Consider the following 22,922-nt stretch of genomic DNA (forward strand, 5'->3'; position numbering starts at 1 on the left):
ATTTTAATCTCTCCAATTAATAATTTTAGCTTTGAATATGGAAACAAAAATTTCCTTTTATAGGACTTCAGTTAAATAAGACTTGGTTAATTGGATTCTTAATAAAATTATGCTACCTGCATATTAAAAATGGAAAAATATAGGGTTCATAAAAATACATAAAAAGAATTAAGAACACAGAAACAGAAGAAGTGAAGTCTACGAGGCTGTGCCGCGACTTTAGTCTTGGCGTCGAATTTTGTCACTCGCAATCGCCGGCGTCTCCGATGTCCGGTAACTTCCTGCCGCCGGTGCAGCTCACCGCAAGCGGCCGGCCGGTTCTCCAACGGAACGAAATCGAATGCTTCTATCTCTCTTCTGTGGACCTTATCTCCGAAGACGAACCCACCACCATCCCCTTCCCTAATCTCAAATCGGGCCTCCTTATCCTCACGAGCCACCGCCTCCTCTGGATTTCCGATTCTTCCTCCTCCGAAATTACCGGCGCCTTTGCCGTCCCCCTCGCCGCAATTTCCCACATTTTCTCCCACAAGAAGTCCATCAAGTCCATGTTTGCTTCGCCGAGGATCCGCTTCCAGCTGTCGCTGACGCCGGACGGTAGGGTTTCGGGCCACGGTTTGAGATCGGTGGTAGCAACGATTGTTTTGAGGGGCAAGGGGGACTGTGATGCCTTCCTCACCAAGTTTTGGGAGAATTGGCGCGCCAGGGCCTGGGAGGATGACGGGCCTGCTCCGGGCTCCAGTTCGGGCTCGGGTTTCAGTTCGAATTCAGGTTCGGCTCCGGCTTCGAGTGGTATTTATTCGAGCGATGGGACTGTGAGGATGGTGGGAGTGGCAGGGATACTGAGGAAGGAGCAGGAGATGTGGGAGAGTACTGATAAGAGCTTGCAGGATGCATTTCAAGATTTGAATGCTCTCATGGTAATGTGGTTCATGTTTACTCAGATATTTATTGGATTCTGTTGTGGTAGCTATTTAGGATATGGTGTTTCTTTCATATTGTTGATAAATTCAATTTTAGCTTATAGGATCAAGAGTGGAAGGATGACAAATTGGATGAATTGAATTCTGTTTTATCAAACTATATAGATGTTATGTAAGCCTTTGGGTAGTTGTGATCATGGGTTAGTTGGATTTTGATCAGGATTCAGAAATGTGTTGCTTTCTTGAATCCTTGTGTTTATCATGATTAGATTTATTTTGATGCAATGTCAGTTGAAAGGGTTTTATCTTACCGTTTAACGAAATGCTTCTGCTTGCAAGTCTTTCAAGGTAGTAGTTGTTGATGTGGTGATACAGGTATAGATGTCTTTGTGATGTGTTTTTACACTAACAACGACTAAGCCTTATCCCATGATAAAATGAAGCCATATGTTCTGTTACAAATTGTAGCCAGGTTTGAACCATTTATATTTAAATCTCCTCTTTTAATATGGTCTCTTCTACCTCTAGTTATAGAACTACCCTCCACCTGAACATATATTCATTCCACCAAAGTGCTATCATATTTGCTTGGCATAGGTAACAGGAAATATTGGATAATGTTTTTATTTTGTGGGGAAGGTATTCTAAACAATGTTTTTCCTATAACCTTTGCTGACCCTGCTGATTCCCTGCTGTTGGAAATGTGTTTCTTTGTTATTTGGATCTATTTAACAAAAAGAAAACATAACTGATTTGATTGCAGAGCAAGGCCAAAGAGATGGTAATGCTAGCAGAAAAAATGAGGCAAAAACTTTTGTCTGGCTCAACTTCTCAAACCAATGCATCTAATGATGAGGAGATGGGTACGAAGGAAGAGATGCAAGATTGGTTGTTGAGTGTTGGTATAATATCCCCCGTTACCAAAGAGTCTGCGGGTGCTATGTATCATCAACAGTTATCCCGTCAGGTTCGCTTATCGTTTCTTCTCATTTGCAAAATTATTTCCCAATCATCAAGATGCATTGAAAATTCTAAGACAGACTTTAAGATGGATCATTATGTTAACATTTAAAAGGTTGATTTGGTGTTGGGGGGAAAAATCAGCATTGTTAATAAGATTCCCAGTTATTATTTATGCTCCTACAAGTCACAGTTCAACATATTTATCATGGAGACTAGTTTTACTTTCCTTTTTCTTTTAAAGGAAAAAGACAAAATTATAGGATTGGAGTTTTTGGGATTTATGTTGTTTAGTAATATTTGAAAAATTCTTTATTTTCTGAATATAATGGTGGCATTTAAGTTTTGCTCGTATAGCAGGACTATTGAAATGATATCAAGGGTAATATTAGGAAGTAAAAATACTAGACAGCTAGGCATAACATGAGTGAAGGCAGCTAAAGGTTGGAATAACATCTATCAATCAGTCGACATAATACATTAATATCCTCTTGATGCATACAAAATAGAGTAATTTACACTAATTTCTTGTGATTAGGCAATATTACTCTCAACACCCTTTTGTTTGTAATATTATACACTAACTCCCCGTGAGATTTAGGATATACGACACTCGGCATTCTTGTATTTTGTAAAATGTGATACTAACATCTCTTATAAACATGACATTGACCTCTCCCGCAAGGTTTAGTGTGCTCAAATCAAAGGATATCATGTGTATTATCATCTATCCTCATTGGATGCCATTTACCCATGTTGCAGTTTGACATAATGTTGCTGTATGACTCGAGCCTGGAAAACTATTGGGGTGGGTGGGTGGGTGAGTTGGGATAACTGAGTCGTTAGTTTTGATACTTTGCTAGTAAATTTTCCTTTAGGCTGTACTTTCATATCATTCGATATGAATTTCATTTTGGTTTAAAAGTAGTGGGAAAAACAATGGTCTCTGCATCCTGTTAATTCGGCGGATCTAATTAATTTTACTCACTCACTTGACTAGCTGTCTTTTGTTAAATTTGTATTTGATAAAACTATTCCAATTCAGAACTTGTAGAAAACTCCAACTTGTAGAAAAAAACATGATTTCTTCTAGCTGTACTTTTTGTTGTTGTATTCTAATCTGCTCGTGCTAATACTTAGTTGGCAGATTTTGTCAAAGTTCCACTTGAGAGAGCTGGAGGAATAGTCAATCTTATTGATATTTATTGTCTCTTCAATCGCGCTCGTGGCACAGGTTCTAATAATCTTTCCCTTCTGTGCTTCCTTGAATTGGTTATGCCTCTAGTTTTACATTTTTGAACTAATTCCTCGCTTGTTTTGGTTGTCTAATAAACAGAGTTAATCTCACCTGATGATTTGTTACAAGCATGTTCCCTGTGGGAGAAGTTTGATGTGTACGTAGTATGACATTGTCTTTGATATTAATAACTTCAGTTACAATGCATGATAAAGTGAAGTCATAGTGTAGGCATGGGTAGTAGCTGACTTGAATCAAACTCCTTGTATTCTACCTTGTTTGATTCTATAATTTAGTCCTCTTTTTTGTCATCTGTACTTCCATTCATTGATAATCTTATTTAATTATTTCAGCCCCGTGGTTCTACGTAAGTTTGACAGTGGAGTCATGGTAATACAGAATAAGTCCCACAGTGATGAGGAGGTTAGTTCATTTATCTTTTTGGTTTCCGGTCAGTTTTATATCTCTTTTAGGTTTGATGTTGTTATTACCTTTTGAAAACTAATTCTTCTCCCATCTAGTGGAGGGCATAATCTAGAAACATAAGGAAGTAAGATGGTTAAAAAAAAGGAAATGGAAAGTTATGTTTTTCAGAATCGAAGTTCCCATGAAATATTCTGGAGATGGATTTTCTTCTTCTGCTCCACCTTTATCCTTGCCTTCACCCTTTCCAGAGATTATTTTAGCTTCAGGCCATACAAAACGGGGAAAATTTAAAGGCCTATGCGTTGCTTATTCTCTTCTTCCTTGCATTGTGAAGTAGAACTTGTTCTCATTTCATCTTCCTGCATTTTGGTTTGCCTTACTATGTTTTCTCCCCTTTTTTGTGGTCTTTTCTACTATTGGATGCTTCCATGTAACTCTCGAAGTTTGTGGCCTTAAGAGCTTTTGTTTTGCTTGCAGTCTTGGACTATGGTAGCTGAAAATAGGCAGGGTTGGCTATATAAATCAAAAGCACCATATTTTTTTATTTTTAATTGGTAATCATAAGCCATGTTCATGTTCAAACCATAGCAGCCATCACTGTTCCTTTTGCATAGATATTTTTTTGTATTTCATCATGTGGTGGATAAAGTCATGTCCTTTTGTTGGCATCTTTGCATTAGTGATTTTACCCAAATGTTTCCCTAATTCTGCGTTGGTAAACTCAACATCATTAACTCCAAATGTCTGCTGGCTTTATATATATTGGATAAGGTTTCTTTAATTTTTGTTTGTCTCTCTGTTGTAAACAGATAAGGCCCCTTTCTAATGTTGTCAATCTTCATTCACGTTTTTGTCATTTTGACGTCAACCTCATCTTATATTAAAAAGGTGGTTAAGTTTGACTTAAGCAAGTATGATTTGGTGCAGGTTTTCACTAAAATCAAGGTGCTTGTTATGAAGCCCGATACTCTTCGGGCTGGAATAAGTGCTAGTGATGCTGCAAGGACACTTGGAGTTGCCCCAGCAATGGCGAAGGAGCATCTTCTGTCTGCTGAGAGCAAGGGTATGGTAGTGCTTACTACTTCAATAGTTTAAGCAAGATAACCGTGTTCTAACTTGTGATCTTGGTTGAATCTTTTCAGGTTTGCTATGCAGAGATATAAGTGCGGATGGATTTCGTTTCTATATTAACCTGTTCACCGAGATTGATCGAGATGATTTGCATTTGTAAGGAAACCATCATGCTTGATATGTTACTATTCTTTTCCTGGGTTCTCATTGGACTTCAGTTTGATGCATTGCATACTATTTTGTTGTTTGATTCAATTAAGCATAAGTGGTTTTGTGATATGCTATTTATGCAGAGTTAAAGATCATGGAATATATGCCACATGGGTAAGGGCAAACCATGCACCTCAATAGAATTGCAAGCTTTGATATGTTCAATTTAAGGTATATGGATAATTCATAATAATAGAACCTAAACTGTTGTAATGCCATTTTGGTTTTCATCACTGTCTTCTTCTAAGCTGACATTTTTTGGTTTCGGATGATCAAATTTACAGGTTGAAAAGTTTCTTGAGACAAGGTTGATATCAATAGAACACTAACATCGGCACAGGACACGACAAAGCGCATTTGTTACTTATTAACGATCCAATTGAGGAAGGCATAGCTGAAGCAGCAGTTTTTGACAATCCCTGCAAATTGTACCATAGTGTAGAATTTTCATAGTAGTAGAGTGGTCTTGCAATTCGGAAACATTGTTTTTTACATGCTGTCAATCTATAAAATAAGAGATAAGAGATATTTCTGTTCCGGGAAAAAGGATAAAGGATGTAAATAAATAAATGATTACACAATATGGATTCTACTAGGTTAGATAAAACTTGGAATGAAAGGTTCGTTAAAACTTGACAATCTTTGTTTATGATCTTATCGAAAATGCATGGCATCAACGTGATTACTTTTTCATTTTTAATTTTATTTTTGGAGTGATCCAGATTACTAGGTAAAGGCTGCTACTGATAATTTTCTTATTCTTTGAATATTTAACTTTTAAATATTTATTACTAGAGAAAAACTGGAAATAACAAAGGAATTATGATAAACTCATTATAAAGGTTTTCTTTTTCCACAAGTCATAAAAGATAAACACAAACAATGGATTTTGTAAATTTTCTCATCTTTCTTACCCATGTTATCTCGATGACCGTTGATCATTCTGATTCTGAAGGTGACCCCTCTTTTCAACAGTGCATCTGAATAGTCCATTATGATTCCTTTTTACAATATATTTACCAAGTAGTTTGGATTGTTCTTTAGGATGTGCTTTCAAAAAAAAAAAAACCTAATTAATTGATCTTTTCTGAAAATAAGAAGAAAAAAATCTAATGTGATTTTTCTCTTTAACATTAATGGAGCTTTTGGGAGCTCTCAAAAAAAAAAAGAGTATGTAACTACATATTCTATTGAAAGTCTCTCTTAATAAGAGAGGGGGGGGGGGGGGGGTTGGTACTGAAGATGAAGAAGAGAAAAAGAATATTAATTTATACTTGTATTTATTTGTAAGATATATAATTATTCATATATTATTATCCATTAATTTTAGTTTTTCTAATAAGTAATTTTATGACATCATAATTTTTATAATAAAAATCACTCGTTTAAATTTTTAGAATAAGTAATTCCGTGAGATTTATATATCTCTCTATACATTTATCTAAATCAAACACAACCATTGAAAATTAATAACTATATACTTAAATTTATATGCCAAATAAAAACATGCCATCTAAATCTAAATTAAAAAAAAAAAAAAAAAATCTAAGAGCAAGAATATGTTTACTTGAGATCAATCATGCAACCTACAATATCCTGATTCCCCATAAAGCTGTTTTTATACTTTCTTTTTCATATCTTCTTTCTTTTCTTTGTGGGGTCAATGGTCAGCCTTCTCTTAACACTGCTTCTTTCCACTTTGTAAACTATATGCTCTCTTTTCACCACTCACTCATATCACATCACAATATTATTAAATCTCTAAAGTCAATTTAATTTGACAATCCAATAATAATAATTCCTCATATCTATGTGTGTGTGTTTGTGTTCTTTTGCAGTCAAAGTTATTCCTTCTTTAACCTGAACATTCTAACTATTTATGCTTACTACATACTGTGTTTTCTATCTGCTTTTGATGAATGATGATGGATATTGCACTCTGATGCAAAGCTTAAAGTGTTTTCCCCACACTTAGATGGTACATTTCTAATCTTCTTTTTCCATGAAATGCGTACCCATGTATATATTTTTTTAATTATTTACCCAAAGTTTCTAAGACTATGTATATTATAAGCAATATAATTGATACTTTTAAGAGTTAAATACTCAAATTGGTTCTAATAATTTTTTATTATTCCAAAAAAATTTTAAAAATTATTCTTATTGGATAAATTGATTTTTATTTTTTCAATAAAATATTTAATATACGTGTTAGATAAATAAATTTTTAAAAAATCATTATAATAAAACGAATTACACTAATTGTTTTAATGTTTTTGCAAGAAGTTGCATGTGAGAATGACTATAAATTAATTAATAGTCATTTCTTTGAATATTTTCTCAAAATAAATTCGAGGGGTAAAATGGTGTAAAATAAAGGCAATAAACTTTTTGTTATATATATTTATCTACAAACTTAAAACTTAAAAGTGACAAATTGATGTCATATATGTATGCCAAATTGTTAAGAATAATAATGTATTCTCCACTTGATTTTTAAGGGAAAAAAATCGTATACCAAAATTTTGGCTTCTTTATTATATATACCAAATTAAAAATCAACGATAATAATATATAATAATGAGCATGATGGTTTGTGCCAACTATATATGTTCATAGTTACACACAGATCAATGGTGTATTATTGGCTAGTATCTGAAAAAAAAAAATTAAAAATCCCACTTTAATAAAATGGTACACAAAGTTACATATGAACATGAAAGTGATGTGGGTCTCTAATTTCAACTACATGCATGAAATGATGGCTGGGGACCATAATTAGGAGAAAAGGAGCTTCATTAATTATCTCATGAAATCCCTTAGATTGAGGATATGATATAGCATGCAACAAACTTCAAAGTTACGTCAAAAACGGTGGAATAATATGAATGTGCGTGTAAAATTTATGGATGGGCATATATATAGTCTCGAAAATGTTTGGTAACCAAAGAAAATCAGCAAAAAACAGTCATAACTTGCTTTATTTAGCATTTATTAATTATTGCGACAATTAATTAATGCTAAATAAGACAAGTTCTGGCTATTTTTTTTGTCTACCTAACATTACCCTATAGTCTTATGTTATCTATATAGGACGGCCACTTAATTGAATTGATGTGTTTGTGTGTTGGATATATATTAGATATAATATTTATTGATATTTATTTGACACGTGTATCTGTTGTGTTTAACTGTGTCTTAATAAAAAATAAAAAAAATTTCGACACACTTGAACATACATAGATACTATCACGTATCAACGTATCTAGTCTTATTTTTAAATGTATTCTTAAAATAAATTTAAAAATAGTATATATTATTATTTATTATAACAAAAAATATTTTAAATATTTTATATAATTAAAATAAGATATTAAAAATAATTAAAAAATAATACCAATAAAATATCAAAATATTATTATAATTTATCTAAAAAATACTTTATATTTTATACATGTATATGTATTTTTGCATCTAATAAAATTTTAAAATTCGTGTTTCGATATGTCCCATATTATATCATATCCTGTATTTATGTCTGTGTTAATATCTATCTTAGTATGTTACGTATTAACAATTTAACATGATAATATATTATATTATTATGAGAGAAAAAGTAGGACATAATTATATGCCAAACCCTTATTACTGTTATTATTTGAGCATTATATCTTAGTTGTTAGCTATTTGAGGGAGGGGTAATTAGTGAGTGTATAGTGTCTAGGGTTTTAACACTTTATAGTTTATATTATCTAGTTCTTGGTTTTTATGATAAGGTGAAGGAGAAATCTGATTAATTATTGTATCATTAATAATATAAATACTCAACAAATCTCTCCGATGATAGTGATTAGAGGAAATACAAACCCTAATTTTTAACCAAGTATATACATTAAGGTTTCGTTTTGATAAATGTCTCACCATTTATTTATATTCAATTATATCAAATTTTATATTCAAATTATCCATATATATATAGCCCATTTCTTCTTATTCTTCTACCTTTCTTTTATTTTTTTTTTTCTGGCTAGTAATCAACCTTTTTTTTTTCTTTAAACATTCATCACACCCACATTATAAAAAGAAGAGAAGGAGAAAAAATAAAAGATGGATCGTGACATGCATGTGACCAAGCAGACTTTATGTTCCCCGTTATTACCTCCTATATATATATCTCTATATATAGCTACATTATTTTATCTCTACTTCTTTATTCTTTGTTGAATATTTTCTCAGCCTATAATAATTAATGATCCACTAGGTAGCTAACTTTTTCGTTTTTTCTTTTTTTTTTTTTTTTAATTTCTTCTATCTTTTCGGACATTCGGTGATATATATACTTTTTTGGGTTAATAATCATGTTTAGGTCAAGGAGAGACATTTTAAGCCCTAATTGTAGTGAAAACATAATTTGGGTCCCACTATTAGACATGTGAGGTCGGCCATATATGCATGCATGCCAAAGTGTTCTTTAATCATTCATGCAAATTAGTTAAAAGCTTAAATAATAGTGGAGTTATTTAGGTCTAATATCACATTAAATGGAAATAATTAATTAATTGATTAATTATTAATTATTAGAACTATTTGTCATTGCTTTCCCTGTTGATGAATAATCATGGGAGGAAAAATATATAGAAGTGATAGAATAATATACTCTTTATCAAACATATAAATTTAATTAATTTTTTTCAATATTAGTTAAATTTAAAGGAGGGTGTAAAATTATTCTTTTATCAAACCTTTTTGGGTTGTTCACTTCTCTACTTGCTTTTTGTTCTTCATTTGATATGATTTGATGAAAAATTTAATATTATTTGAATTTAACTAAAATATTAAAATTTGTTAAGAATATGAATACTTTAGGTGCAAGATAACTATATAAACTACTCAAAGTTTATAAATATTTTATTCAACCGTGTTTTAATAAAAAAATAAAAAAAAATTTAGATACACTTAAATACCATCTTGTATCAGCGTGTTTAGCCTTATTTTTAACATATATTCTTAAAATAAATTTAAATATAATATATATAATTATTTATTAAAATAAAAAATAATTAAAAAATTAATTTATATTTTAATATCAATAAAATCTCACTTTAGTTAACAATCATCTTAATTATTAATGAATAATAACAATTTTATTTTCACTCAAAGCATCATTCTCTCATATCTCTTTGTCTTTCTTGCAATACAAGAAACTGAATCTTCACTCTTGAGTCTAATTTTATCACACTCTTCTTTCAATCTAGTTTACAAAATTAGATACTATCATTTAAGATTAGGTGGAATATAATATTCATGAATGATTGAATATACCACTAGTTCTGGTTTCATTCTTTTGTATCTTGTCTCACAAAAATGGAAGGATCTCTTTTTCTTTTTCTTTTTTCTCTTTTTTTTCTACGTAAGTCGCATGGATGACTTTAAGAAAGACATAAAGAAATTAAAGAAGAAAAAAATATAAAATATAATATAATAAATAAAAGGAAAAGGAAACTAAAAGAAAGAGAGGGGGAAAAGGGAAGATTAAAGAGAAGGAGGAAAGACATATTTTGTTCACTCCTTTTAATGTATTAACTCTAAAGTAAGCTAAAAAAATTATCTTTAATTTCTTTTTAGTGATAAAAAGCAAATCTTATACTTGCCATGCAAGTCTACAATTTTGATTAGGGAGACATTAATATTCTTCCATGAACCTGCTTTTCAACGTCTTTAATTTTTTCATGGACAATATAATTCAACTTTCGCATGCAAACGATGCCCTTTGTTCATATATACTCTTTACTCTTTATTCCATTCTATTTTTATCATTTCATACATATACATTTATGTAATAATAAATGTGCTATAATTTTCATGTATTATAACTATTTTTTCTTAAAAAATATAAAATGAACAAACACTTCCACCCAAAAAAAATGAATTTAATTTTCATGCAACGTTGGTATAAAAAAAATTATATAAACAATAATTAATTATATTTATATAAATAATTAATTTTAAATTCATTATTTTAAAATGGGTAAAGTATATTTTTTGTTCCTAAAGTTTGACAAAAATTTTAAAAATATCTTTAAGTTTTATTTTATTTTAATTTTGTCCCAAAAATTTTTTATTTGAATCAAATATACCCCTAACGACTAATTTTTCAAAAAGTTTAAAACCGATTCAATAACAGTTTTATAAGAACAACTCCTTAACACAAGCAAATTAAGTATAATTTTCATGCATTATTGTTAGATTGGTCTTAAATTTTTTTTAAATTTAGCTGTCGAGTGTATATTTGATGCAAATCGAAAAATTTTGAGACAAAATTGAAATAAAATAAAGTTTTTAGATATTTTTAAAATTTTTGTCAAATTTCAGAGACAAAAAGTATAATTTATCCTTTTAAAAATTATCTAAATACATAAATATAAATATAATTAAATACCCGTATAAAACTCTTTACAACTTACCCTCTAAAACATGTGTAAATACACATGATGAACACTTATAATAATATAGAAGATATTATTATTAATTAGAAAGAAAAAGAAACATAATAAATAGGGTATAGGATGAGGCACATGTGTGTGTATGATATATAAAAAAGTGTGGCTCTAGAAAGACAAATGAACATGCATGTTGTCCAATACATTATTATGAGAGAGTGCAAATTGGCTCGTGCAAATGGATTCATATATCATAGCCCCTCGTGACCCTTCAATTAAATTAATAACAATGTAAATATTATTATAACTAACTATTAATTGGCTGTGTCTCGTTGTCTTATACATTTTTTCTATAACTATAATCTAACACGAATCTATGTAAATATATATTATTAATTTTTCAAGTGAGGATACTTATTATTATTAAAGTGTGTTTTTATGGAAAGCGAAGATGGGTCAGTGAAACAGACAATAGAGAGTGCCAAAAGGGACACAAGAGAGAACCTAGTAGCTTTAATTTTTGTCGTATAGAATATACCATTTTCTTTTTTTTTTCTTTCTTTTTTTAGTTAAAAAGAATTTCAGTTAAAAAATATAAACAATAAAGGTGTGTATTTATATTTTTTTTGTCTTCTGTTTTTGTTTTGGTATATTAATGACAAATATATATATATATATATGATTTTCATTTTTTAACTTCATGCATATTATTTATGAATTTTTTATTTTAATATGGAAGAGTGAATAGAATTTTACCTTAATGTTATAAAAAATAGAATTTTACAGTATTTTAGGGGAGCTGTTCTGTGAAAGTACAATACGCAGAATACATATTTCACTGATAATACGCAGTTTGTGTATTTACAATATGCAGACGGTGTATTGTAATTTAATATTAAAATAATATAATACGCAGTCTGTGTATTGTCTTTATAAATTAAAAAAAAAATTGATATGACAATTTACACTCTCTGCGAATTCTATAGCCTCCAAAATTTTGTAAAACACCATAACTTCCAATATTAAAGAATTACACCAATTTTTATCCAATATCTAAAAAAAATTAACCTTTATTTACTATTTCATCAGTAAATTATTTTTGTTACTTGGATGTTTTTGTATAATAGTATTATGCATACTATATAATATGGTAATTATCATGGTGCCTAAAAGTATTTGCTTAACTTATCAAAAAAGGTTAAAAATTAATATTTAATTTTAAAAGTATAAAAATAAATAATTATTAAATATTCAAAAATTACCATAAAAAATAAGTTAGGCACCATAAAATTCACCATATAATATATAGTATGTGTACTAAACTACTAATCACCTTTTTTTTTCTCTTTCTAAATTTGAATTATTGTTTAAATTACAATAAATTAAATTTATATGAAAACTTTTTATAATAACTTTTAATTTATGCATAGTTTCTTGATCATAAAAATGTGTACGTTAGTTTCTGAAACAACTTTATTTTTTATTTTTCCTTTTTATAATTTTGACTGTGCCGTATACGTTGGGTGTTTTGAAGCTGTCTCTCCTTGAAAATCTGAACGGAAGTTTTGTCCAAATAATAAGACATGATATGATTATAATTTTAATTTTGAAAGGTAGTGGCGGTGGTCATGTGAATATGTGATACAAGAGGTGGGGCTGCTTCCACTTTCACAGTGTTTTAGAAAAAAAAAAATTGGAATAGAATCTTCTTGCTTTGGCTTCCCTCTCTTAGCTTATAAAGAAAGGCATGCCAAATTTGTAAAATGAATAAAAAGCTAAATAATTGAAAGGATTTAAACATTTATAAATTATAATTATAAAATTTTAGTGGTAAAAAAATAATTATTTACTTTTAATTGATGGATAATTTACATTAAAAAAGTGTATTTATAAATTGAGCTTTCTTACTTTAATTTAATTCAATTCATCTAATAAAAATAATAGTAATATTGAATAATATAGAAAAATTTTGTTTTGAGAAACTTTTTCTTATATTTAAAGAGACGTACATTCTTATTTTGTCAAAAAAAAAAAAGTGGTATTATAATTTTTTTATGGTAGAGAAAAATTATAATTTTAAAAAAGTTATTTATATAAATTTTTTATTTTTAATTTTTATATTCTACTGTATCATCTGTTTGATATCTAACAAAATTTATAATTTATTGCTTAATAATTTTTTTTATTGCTTCCACTACTTTTGTATTTGATTCGGGTTTTTTTTTCCTCAAATATTTTGTAGGAATATTTTAATTTTTTAAAAGTAAAAAAAAAAAAAAAGACGCAAGAGAAATAGGGTGTATATATTTGTGTTGGGTGAATTTGGAGAGTTAAACTCCAAAATGGTCCATGAGATTGACGTCGTGCACTAAAATCGTTTCTGAGATTCTAATTGCATCAATTACATCTATGAGATTGAGAAAAGTGCACCATATTAATCCCTGACCCATTTTTTCTTAAATTATAATATATTTTTTTTATTATTTTTTTAATTTTTAACTTCAATAAAATTATTCAAAATAATATTTGTCAATAAAATCATCTTTATTTTAAAAAATAAGTCACATAATTTGAGCATATATACGAAATTGTAAAATAAAATAAATAAAGTTAATAACTAAAAGAAGAATAAAAACAAAAAATGAAAAAAAAAGTGTTTAAAAATTCTATAATTAATTAATTATTAATTTTATAATAGTAATAACTCTTTTATTTAATTAAAAAAAAAAATTTCGACCCGGCAGACCGGCCCGCCCTGCCAAAATCCACCAATTTGGCGGTGCAGGTTTAGCGATTTTTTTTAATTTGACGGGTTTTAAATTCTAGCCCAACCCACCTTTTTTAATGGGTTTAGCGAATCGGTCCGACGGAATCGATCCATTTTACCACCCTTAATAATTCATATTATGATGATCATTTATATAATTTTTTTTTCGACTGTTGCTAATACTTTCGACCCCCAAAACTGTAGGCGATAAATTCAGATGAATTATATTATAAAATTTACTCAAAATACTACAAATATTTAAATATATCTAAATCAGTCATTTTCTTTTGGTATTGTTATTAAGGAGTCACTAATTTAGACGCATACATTTATCACATCCTTATCAATTTATCAATATTATACTCAAATAACTTTATTATAATATTTCCTATTAATTATATTTCTCTAATTGCTGATGTATGTGAACTTCTTCATAGAAGTATATTGGATTATCATCTTACCACATTGTTATATAAAATTCTTAAATATTTCTTTTAAAATTTTAACTTTCAGTAACTATTACCACCACAATATGTCCAGTTAACCAAGCATTATTCATTTATGTTAAAGATTATTTATTCTAACCATACATTGTACTCTTCTAACATAAATTATACAACCACCTCAAAATCTTTCACGAAAAACACTTGTATTAGATCTTGCATAATCAACTCATATAATAATACAACTAGATTATTTTTAACATTATTTAACATTTATACATAAATCTCTTTTGATCCATAATTATTTTAGGAGATTCTTTATTTTTTTTTTCTAACTATCATTTATTTGTCTTTTTTTTATCTGATCATCCAATTAATATGATATTTTGCTGATCTTCTCTTCATATTCCAAACCATCTAAAATGATATACATTTAAAATTATGAAACACGGACATTTTGCTGAATTGTCATGTCTGCGTGTCAGACAATCACGGATACTCATCCGACACGATGTCTGCTGTATCCAACTATATTTAAAATAATAAATTCTTCTCCAAACACTTTTGAACACACCTAAATACCATCATGTGTTAGTATGTTCAGTTTTATTCTTAACATATATTCTTAAAATAAATTTAGATATAGTATATATTATTATTTATTAAAACAAAAAAATTTTAAATACTTGATATAATTAAAATAAGATATTAAAATTAATTAAAAAATTAATTCATATTTTAATATCAATAAAATATCAAAATATCATTACAATTTATCTAAAAATACTTTATATTTTATATATATGTGTATTCCTGTATCTTATAAAATTTTAAAATTTACATATTAGCCTATTCTATATCATATCGTATCCCATATCTGTATCAATATCCGTGCATCATAGATTCAGAATTATAAATCTTAAATTTAAAACTACATACACAAGCATAACTGAAAGTTAAAACTTCACTTAAGATGAAGAAGGTGATATAATAATGATAAATAAGAAGATTAAGCTATGAATGTGAGCGTATAGAAACAAAAGAGTAAGGAATCACGAGATTGGGAAGAGAGACACATGAAAATATATAAAAAAAAGGACTACTGTCTCCCATGTCAGCCGCTGATGAATTGGTGCAGTCTCTGCAAACAGTAAATGATGCTAATTAATAATTAATTACAAATGGTTATGAATGAAGAAGCTGACGATGAAAAAGAACTGAATCAAGAACCAACAACATCAAACAAGACCATCCTTGTTTCGAAGGTACCATGGCAGACCAACTATTATTCTGCCAATTCATTCTTCTTTCTCTAACAATACTTTTAGTATAATTTGAGAGACTTGTTTTCTTCAATTGTTTAAATAAAATATATATTATATATTAATTAGTAATTAATCTGGCCAATGAATTATAACTCAAATGACATAGTTTCTCTATATTTATTTAAGGGGTTGTGGGTTCGAATCTCTATATTTTCGGTAAAAAAAATAAAAACCTGATAAAGAAAAAAATAAACTACTCTTTTGATCTCTATAATTTTACCGAATTCATAATTAAATCTTTATAATTTAAAATTTTTTGATTAGGTCTTTATATTATATTAAATTTTATAATTAGGTCTTTATAAAATTAAAAACGTTAGAATTAACATAATATTTTAAAAATAAAAAAATTTAATTTTAATGATTTAATTTTTAAGTATGAATATCTTTAATTTTAAAAAAATATTTTATTAATTTTAATGTCTTTTATATGACAAAACTTTAATTATAAAATTTAAAATAGTATAAAGATCTAATTAAAAATTTTTATTCTATATAAAAAACTTAATTAAAGAAAATAATACAAAATTTATCTTTGTCTTGTAAGCTTAAAGTAGGTTTTGAAATATTATTCTTCTCTAAAACAACTACTTATATTCACACTGAATACATGAGGAAAACTAAGAGAATTACATATAGTATAATTATAAATTAGTTTCTGAAAAAAAAAAGGAAGAAAAAACTCTGGTGGTGGGGAAGTGTGACAGTTTAACCTTGTTTTTCCAATAATGAGAAATCATGGAATAACCAATCAACCATATATATGGTATGTAGCTGAAATAATTATTAGTCATCATTTTCAAATATATTGTTTTGCTAAGGCCCTATGCTTTCACTTTCACTTATTATTATCACACAATGAATGCTTCTCTCTTTTCTATCTGGAATCTGGATCCTCATCACTGCCCACTTATTATTATTGCTCAAATGGATTTCAAGCAATTTTTTTTTTTTACGAAAATGTTTGGTAACCAAAGAAAATCAGCCATAACTTACCTTATTTAGCATTTATTAATTATTGTGACAATTAATTAATGCTAAATAAGATAAGTTCTGACTATTTTTTTTTTGTCTACCTAATATTACCCTTTTTTTAATTTAGTCTACGTCTTAGTATTTTCTTTAAAACTAGAATTTGAAATGAACATTATTATATTACTTATATAAAATCATTTTCGTTTTATTATACGCAAAATCATTTCATTTGGAAACTTATTATTAAGCATATAATGTATGCTGTATATTAATTAGTTTGATTTCATGCATGCATGGAGAGAAGGATGTGCTACAAAATCAAGAGTGAGTGAGTGGTGTTATTACTTAAATCAATTTTATAGGTTTATATACAGGTAAACCAACAAAAATCCACCAGGATAATTTTAACGCCGATAAAAAATTTTAAATTTTGTTATTAATAAAAATATCTTTAAATAATTTAAAAATATGTAAAAAATACATAATAAAAAACCTGTTCTATCAACAAAAAATATATATTGACTCATTTATTAATGTCAGACTCACTTACTATATAAGAAATTTTATTTGCCGCATCACTCTTTTTTATTAATGTAAAATATTTCAGTTTGCAAATGATATTTTTGTCATACTTTTAAATAATTTAAAAATATTTTATTTAAGTTTAAAATATTTTTATTAACGACAAAATAATTTGAGTGTAATTTTTTATGACTTACCCTTATATATTTTTTGTGTATATTATTATTACATACTAACAAAATATTATTTGGGTGTCATCACTAAAGGTGTTTATGCTTACAGCGTATCCGATCCGCATATCCGCAATGTTTATCCGAATTTGATCCGAAAAGTGCGGATATGAATCCGATCCATAAGGTTTTCGAATTGGATCAGATCGGATCCGCATACTAATCGGATCAGATTATGGATTTTGTGTTGATATTCGTATATCCGCGTATCCACAAAAATAAAGAAATAAATAAATAAATATTCTTTTTATATTTTATTTTAACTAATAATTATCGTATATATTGTATTATTTTAATTTATTATTTAAGAAAATTATGTTTAATATTATTTTAAGAGTAAACATATTTAAAAGAATAGGAAAAAGTAAATTTTATTGATATTATTTTAATAAAAATAAATTTTTAAAAATATTTTTATATTTTACAAATATATCCAATATCTAATCCGATCCAATCTACAAATGTACGAATCAGATTGAATCGGATTCAACCTTAAAAACTGCTGATATTAAATCTGATCCAATAATTTTAATACAGATCAAATCAAAATTTTGGACATATCCAATCGGATCCTATCCGCGTTCACCCATTCATCGCTCATCATTCAAAGAGAGGTGAAAAAGGCTGGAAATTTCTTCTTCCCTGTTATTGATGCAACCTTTTGGGGTCAATAATTCAAACACCTGGACACGTCAGCATGAGGAGGCCTAGTTGTGATATGGATCCAAAGGTGGAATCTCAATGAAAAAGTAAAAGAAAGCAAAACAGTACGGCAGCATCAGCTATTATATATACAGCTCTTAGCTAGGTATATATGTACAGAGTTACATTTATTCTCAAACCTATAGTGTTTTTTTTTTTTAATTTTATAAAAGAATATTTTATATCAATTGAAATACACCTAAATATTAGTTGTGTTATCAATTTGAAAAAATTTGAGTCACCAAAAAAATTTAAAAAAATTTGGTATTTCAATGATTCTATTTTTTAGCATTTTGTTGGTTTTTTGTCGATGACAATTTTTTATTAGTAATCTTTTTGCGGTCAAAAATATTATTTATATACTAAAATCAATATAAATATATATATTTTATACTAATAACTAATTTTAATGTACATATAATATAGTTGATTTTCGGTTGATTTACGCTTGAAAAATATAGATATAATGAATTATAAGACTTCAGAAAAATTATTAGACAAAAATTAATTATTACATTTAGAATATTAATTTCTCAATGTGATATTTTTTAAATATTACTAATAACATACTTAGAGTTTACGAATTCAAGTCTCACTTCTAATTAAAAAAAAAAAGCATACTAGCACACATGAATATACTGAAGTTTGAATTATTGGCGGTTTAATTATCTATTCGAATAAGAAGAAGAAGAAAAAAGACGCAAGAAAAAGGTCGATATAGAGAAAGGTATTGGAAAGATAGAAAGCAAATATAGAAGAAGAGAAAGATGTAGAAGGAAGGAAGAAATGTCGTTACACTAACACACAAACCAAAATACACTTTAGCCTAAGCTATAATATAGCACATACTTCGATGTATCGTTTACTAGTACCTTATATTATACATATAAACTAAACTATATGATGGGGATTCGAAATTGGACTATGCTTTGGTTGGTGACAATAAAACAACAAAAGAAAAGTTACAAAAAAGAAGCAGCTCGTTTGACGTGAATTGAAACCACAACACCCTTATAAATTTTAATATTAAATTATTGATTGAAGGAAAAAAAAAATTTGTAGTCTCAAACATTATTCAATACCCAATAAAAGTGGAAAAAGAAAAAAGAACAACTGTTCTTTTGCTGGATTACCATTGAAGTTTATAAATCATTTGTTTATATCTTTGGAATTTGGGATATCCTTCATGGGTTAATTATTATTCATGACATAGGTTTACTCACTCATAGGAGATCATCCAAAGAATTATTGCAATTATTGTGTCAATACCCAAAAGCTAAAATTTTGAATCTATCAACAAATTAAAGTTCCAATGCTTAAAAATTAAAAACAAAAACTCCTATGGAAAAAAGGTTGTACTATATATAGTAGCTAGTGTAGGAAACGTTTGACCAATTATTTCTAATATAAAAGCAGCAACAACTTTATCTGTACATACATATACATTTCTATTAGAAGCCAATCAGCCACAGATCTAAGCTACTAACACTCTTTTTCACCTTAATTTGGTGGACAAATTAAAAATTCTAGCTTGCCTTTTGTTTAGAATTTAAAACATCAATTTAAATTAATTTTTCATCTAATTATAAATTTTAAAATTTAAATCCTTAATCATAATCTTAAACTCTAAATTTTCCAACAAAATAATGTTATAATAATTAAACTCAATTTATACATGAAATTTGAAAATTTTAACCAAATTTTTTAAAATTCAAATTATATAAATATATGAGATTCTTAAAACAAATCACATACGATAAATATCATACATACCCTTATATATATATATATATATATATATATATATATATATATATATATATATATATGAAAATTAGAATAAATTACTATTTGTACCTATAGAAAATACAAGGCTTCCGTGTGCCAAGAGTACTCAGACGTTAGTTACACAATTAGTCTGTTAGGGTATTCTTGGCATGTGAAAACTATTTTCTGTGGGTACAATTATCGTTTTATTCTTATATGGATACATTTGTCAGCGTTTATATTTTTTATGAATACAAATAATAATTTATTTAAAAAAAATTAATATAACTCATGATACTCATTATGACTGAAACTCAGACAGCTATATAGGGCAAATTAAATAACTATAGAGAAGCTTTATATTTTGGCCTTGTATTGTGTCATTAGAGGACAAATCATAGTTAATTAATAAGGAAAGAAAAAAGTTTCCAAAAAGTAAAGAACAAAGTGTAGGAAGAAGAGTTGAATTTTGTAGCATAGTAGTAAGTAGTAGTATTTATGGGGTGCAAAATGGTCAATTTGCAAAAAGATGGCAGTGTATAGCAGCATCTATGTATGTATGTATGTATCTGCAGCAAGCTTCTTCTTCTTTTTCTCTTGTGCGTGGTTTTTAGTGGGTGAAAAAAAAGAGAAAGAGAAAGAGAAAGAGTAGAGGTAATGAATGTCAGAGTCAGAAGCCTCAGAAGAACCCTATCTCTATCTCTATCTCTATCTGCATATGCACTAACACACACACACAAGAAATGCATAGAAAAAGAAAAGGGAGAGAGGGTCACGGGTTTGTCTTGAAACAAAGGGCCTTAATTATTTTATTTTATTTTATTTATTTTTCTCTGAGTCCAAGATGACAGACAGACAGACACATATTCCCTTCTCACTTAGATAACCGAGGTGCTGTGACGGAAAACAACAAATTTCTATTTACAATACTATACTACTTTCTTTTTTAAATATATTATTGCAACGTTACTTTCATGGATTTTTTTTCTAATATAAATTATAAAAAATATTTTTTTAAAATTTATTTTTGAACTTTATTTACCAAAATGCACATCTAATTTTGGTATTTGGGCAAGTTTGCTGTACCTTCTTCAGAACTTCCCTTTAAAATTTTTAAAATACACGTTTTTAATCTATGTCATCGACCGTAAAAGAGTATATAGATCTATAAACAGTATATAAAAATATATAAAAATACACAAATAATAACCATGGTTTTTTCAAAAAAAAATTTTAATTATAAATTAAGAAAACAAGACATATTTAATAATAACAATTATTATTATCATCTCCAAAATTACACGGTTACACCGAAATAAGTCATATTGTAAATTTTTCTTTTCATAAAAGCATGTTTAGAATTGAATAAAATATTAAAATTAGAAAAATGTGGGGACTAATGAATATAGGATCCAAAAAGGAGGGGTAGTTGTTACTTATATTAGGTGTGTGATTGATTCTGATGTATCTGAGTTGAGTCATAAAATGGGAATCGTTTTGGACAGCAACTGCGAATCCATAGTGGTGTCGTTGGAGACACAGAAGGCGGTGCCGGCGCCCTTCCTCACCAAGACCTACGAGCTGGTGGACGACGCCGCCACCGATCACATTGTCTCGTGGGGAGAAGACGAAACCACCTTCGTTGTCTGGCGTCCTCCTGACTTCGCCCGCGACCTTCTTCCCAACTACTTCAAACATAATAATTTCTCCAGCTTCGTTCGCCAACTCAACACCTATGTATTTTTCTCCCTCTCTTTTTCCCTTCTCAAAATTGTAGCTATTTTCGCGTGAAGTTAATATTTAATAAATTTGACTAAATTATTATCTAATAATTTTTAATTATTTGTTTAGGGTTTCAGAAAGATTGTACCTGATAGATGGGAATTTGCAAATGACTTCTTCAAGAAAGGGGAGAAGCATTTGTTGTGTGAGATTCATAGAAGAAAAACATCACACACTCATCCTCATCATCAACAACTACCATCATCCATCAACCATAACCAAAATCATTTTAACAACAATATTCATATTCTTCCCTCTACTACTACATTTTATCATCCTTTTCACCAACACAACAACCGAGTCAGCATCTCCCCTGACTCGGACGAGTTACCTACTTGGTGTGACTCGGACATTATTAGCAACACTACTACTACTACCACTACTACTGCTTCTTCATCAACGCTTACAGCACTCTCTCAAGACAACGAAAGATTAAGGAGAAGCAACAACATCTTAATGTCCGAACTAGCACACATGAAGAAGCTCTACAACGACATAATCTACTTCGTTCAGAATCATGTTAAGCCTGTCGCACCAAGCAACACTTACTCTTCTAGTTTCATTCTTCCACAACACCAACCTTCTTCTTCTTCAGCTACAACAACTAATTGCAACGCTTTCTCAATGTTGCATAAGCAAGTGCAACAACAACAACAACAACAACACCATGACTATTTGAATTCTCCAACAAACACATCGAGGAGTTCTATAACAATGATTGAAGACCAAAGTAGTAAGAGTTGCAAGACGAAGCTATTTGGGGTGTCTCTTCAATCCAATAAGAAAAGGGTGCACCCTGACTACGGATTTAGCCACGCTTTTGCGGAAACAAATAACAAGGCTCGTTTGGTGTTGGGAAATGATAATGATGATTATTTGGGATTGAATCTCATGCCTCCTTCTTAGCTTTCTTTTTAATTTTTTGTTATATTATTCCTCCATCAAAAAGATTATGACTGTTTAAGTCATATTGGATCTGTGTGTACATAGAACTTTAGTGTATTAATTAGTCCCAAAACTGGATCATATGTTTAATTTGTGTTTATTCCCTCTTTTTTTTTCTCGAGCAAATGAATCTTTTTAATTTATTAATATTTTTTTAATTTAAATTAAAAATAATAATAAATTTACGAAAAAGTCTA

The 22,922-nt window shown here is 28.6% G+C and overlaps 2 protein-coding genes across 2 annotated transcripts; both read left to right on the forward strand.

Annotated features, from left to right (window-relative positions):
• Positions 1-5,466, forward strand: LOC112756124 (vacuolar protein sorting-associated protein 36-like). Its single transcript, XM_025804578.3, has 9 exons — positions 1-920; positions 1,687-1,890; positions 3,024-3,117; positions 3,220-3,277; positions 3,474-3,543; positions 4,474-4,609; positions 4,689-4,773; positions 4,911-4,998; positions 5,112-5,466. Exons 1-8 carry the CDS (start codon positions 267-269, stop codon positions 4,966-4,968), a joined length of 1,359 nt encoding a protein of 452 aa, XP_025660363.1. The 5' UTR covers positions 1-266; the 3' UTR covers positions 4,969-4,998; positions 5,112-5,466.
• Positions 5,467-21,370: 15,904 nt separating this feature from the next.
• LOC112756126 (heat stress transcription factor B-4-like) lies at positions 21,371-22,825 on the forward strand. The gene is made up of 2 exons (XM_025804582.3): positions 21,371-21,735; positions 21,850-22,825. The coding sequence occupies exons 1-2, from the start codon at positions 21,484-21,486 to the stop codon at positions 22,684-22,686; spliced, it is 1,089 nt and encodes a 362-aa protein (XP_025660367.1). The 5' UTR covers positions 21,371-21,483; the 3' UTR covers positions 22,687-22,825.
• Positions 22,826-22,922: the final 97 nt, after the last annotated feature.

This window comes from Arachis hypogaea, chromosome 6 (genome assembly GCF_003086295.3).
Source record: "Arachis hypogaea cultivar Tifrunner chromosome 6, arahy.Tifrunner.gnm2.J5K5, whole genome shotgun sequence".
NCBI lineage: Eukaryota > Viridiplantae > Streptophyta > Magnoliopsida > Fabales > Fabaceae > Arachis > Arachis hypogaea.

Bases quoted from the DNA above. Each gene is read 5' to 3' on its own strand.
- LOC112756124 (XM_025804578.3), top strand. From the start codon at position 267: ATGTCCGGTAACTTCCTGCCGCCGGTGCAGCTCACCGCAAGCGGCCGG. The intron at 1,891-3,023 runs GTTCGCTTATCG...GCTAATACTTAG, and splicing joins ATCAACAGTTATCCCGTCAG to TTGGCAGATTTTGTCAAAGT. The intron at 3,544-4,473 runs GTTAGTTCATTT...GATTTGGTGCAG, and splicing joins AGTCCCACAGTGATGAGGAG to GTTTTCACTAAAATCAAGGT.
- LOC112756126 (XM_025804582.3), top strand. From the start codon at position 21,484: ATGGGAATCGTTTTGGACAGCAACTGCGAATCCATAGTGGTGTCGTTG. The intron at 21,736-21,849 runs GTATTTTTCTCC...TTATTTGTTTAG, and splicing joins TTCGCCAACTCAACACCTAT to GGTTTCAGAAAGATTGTACC.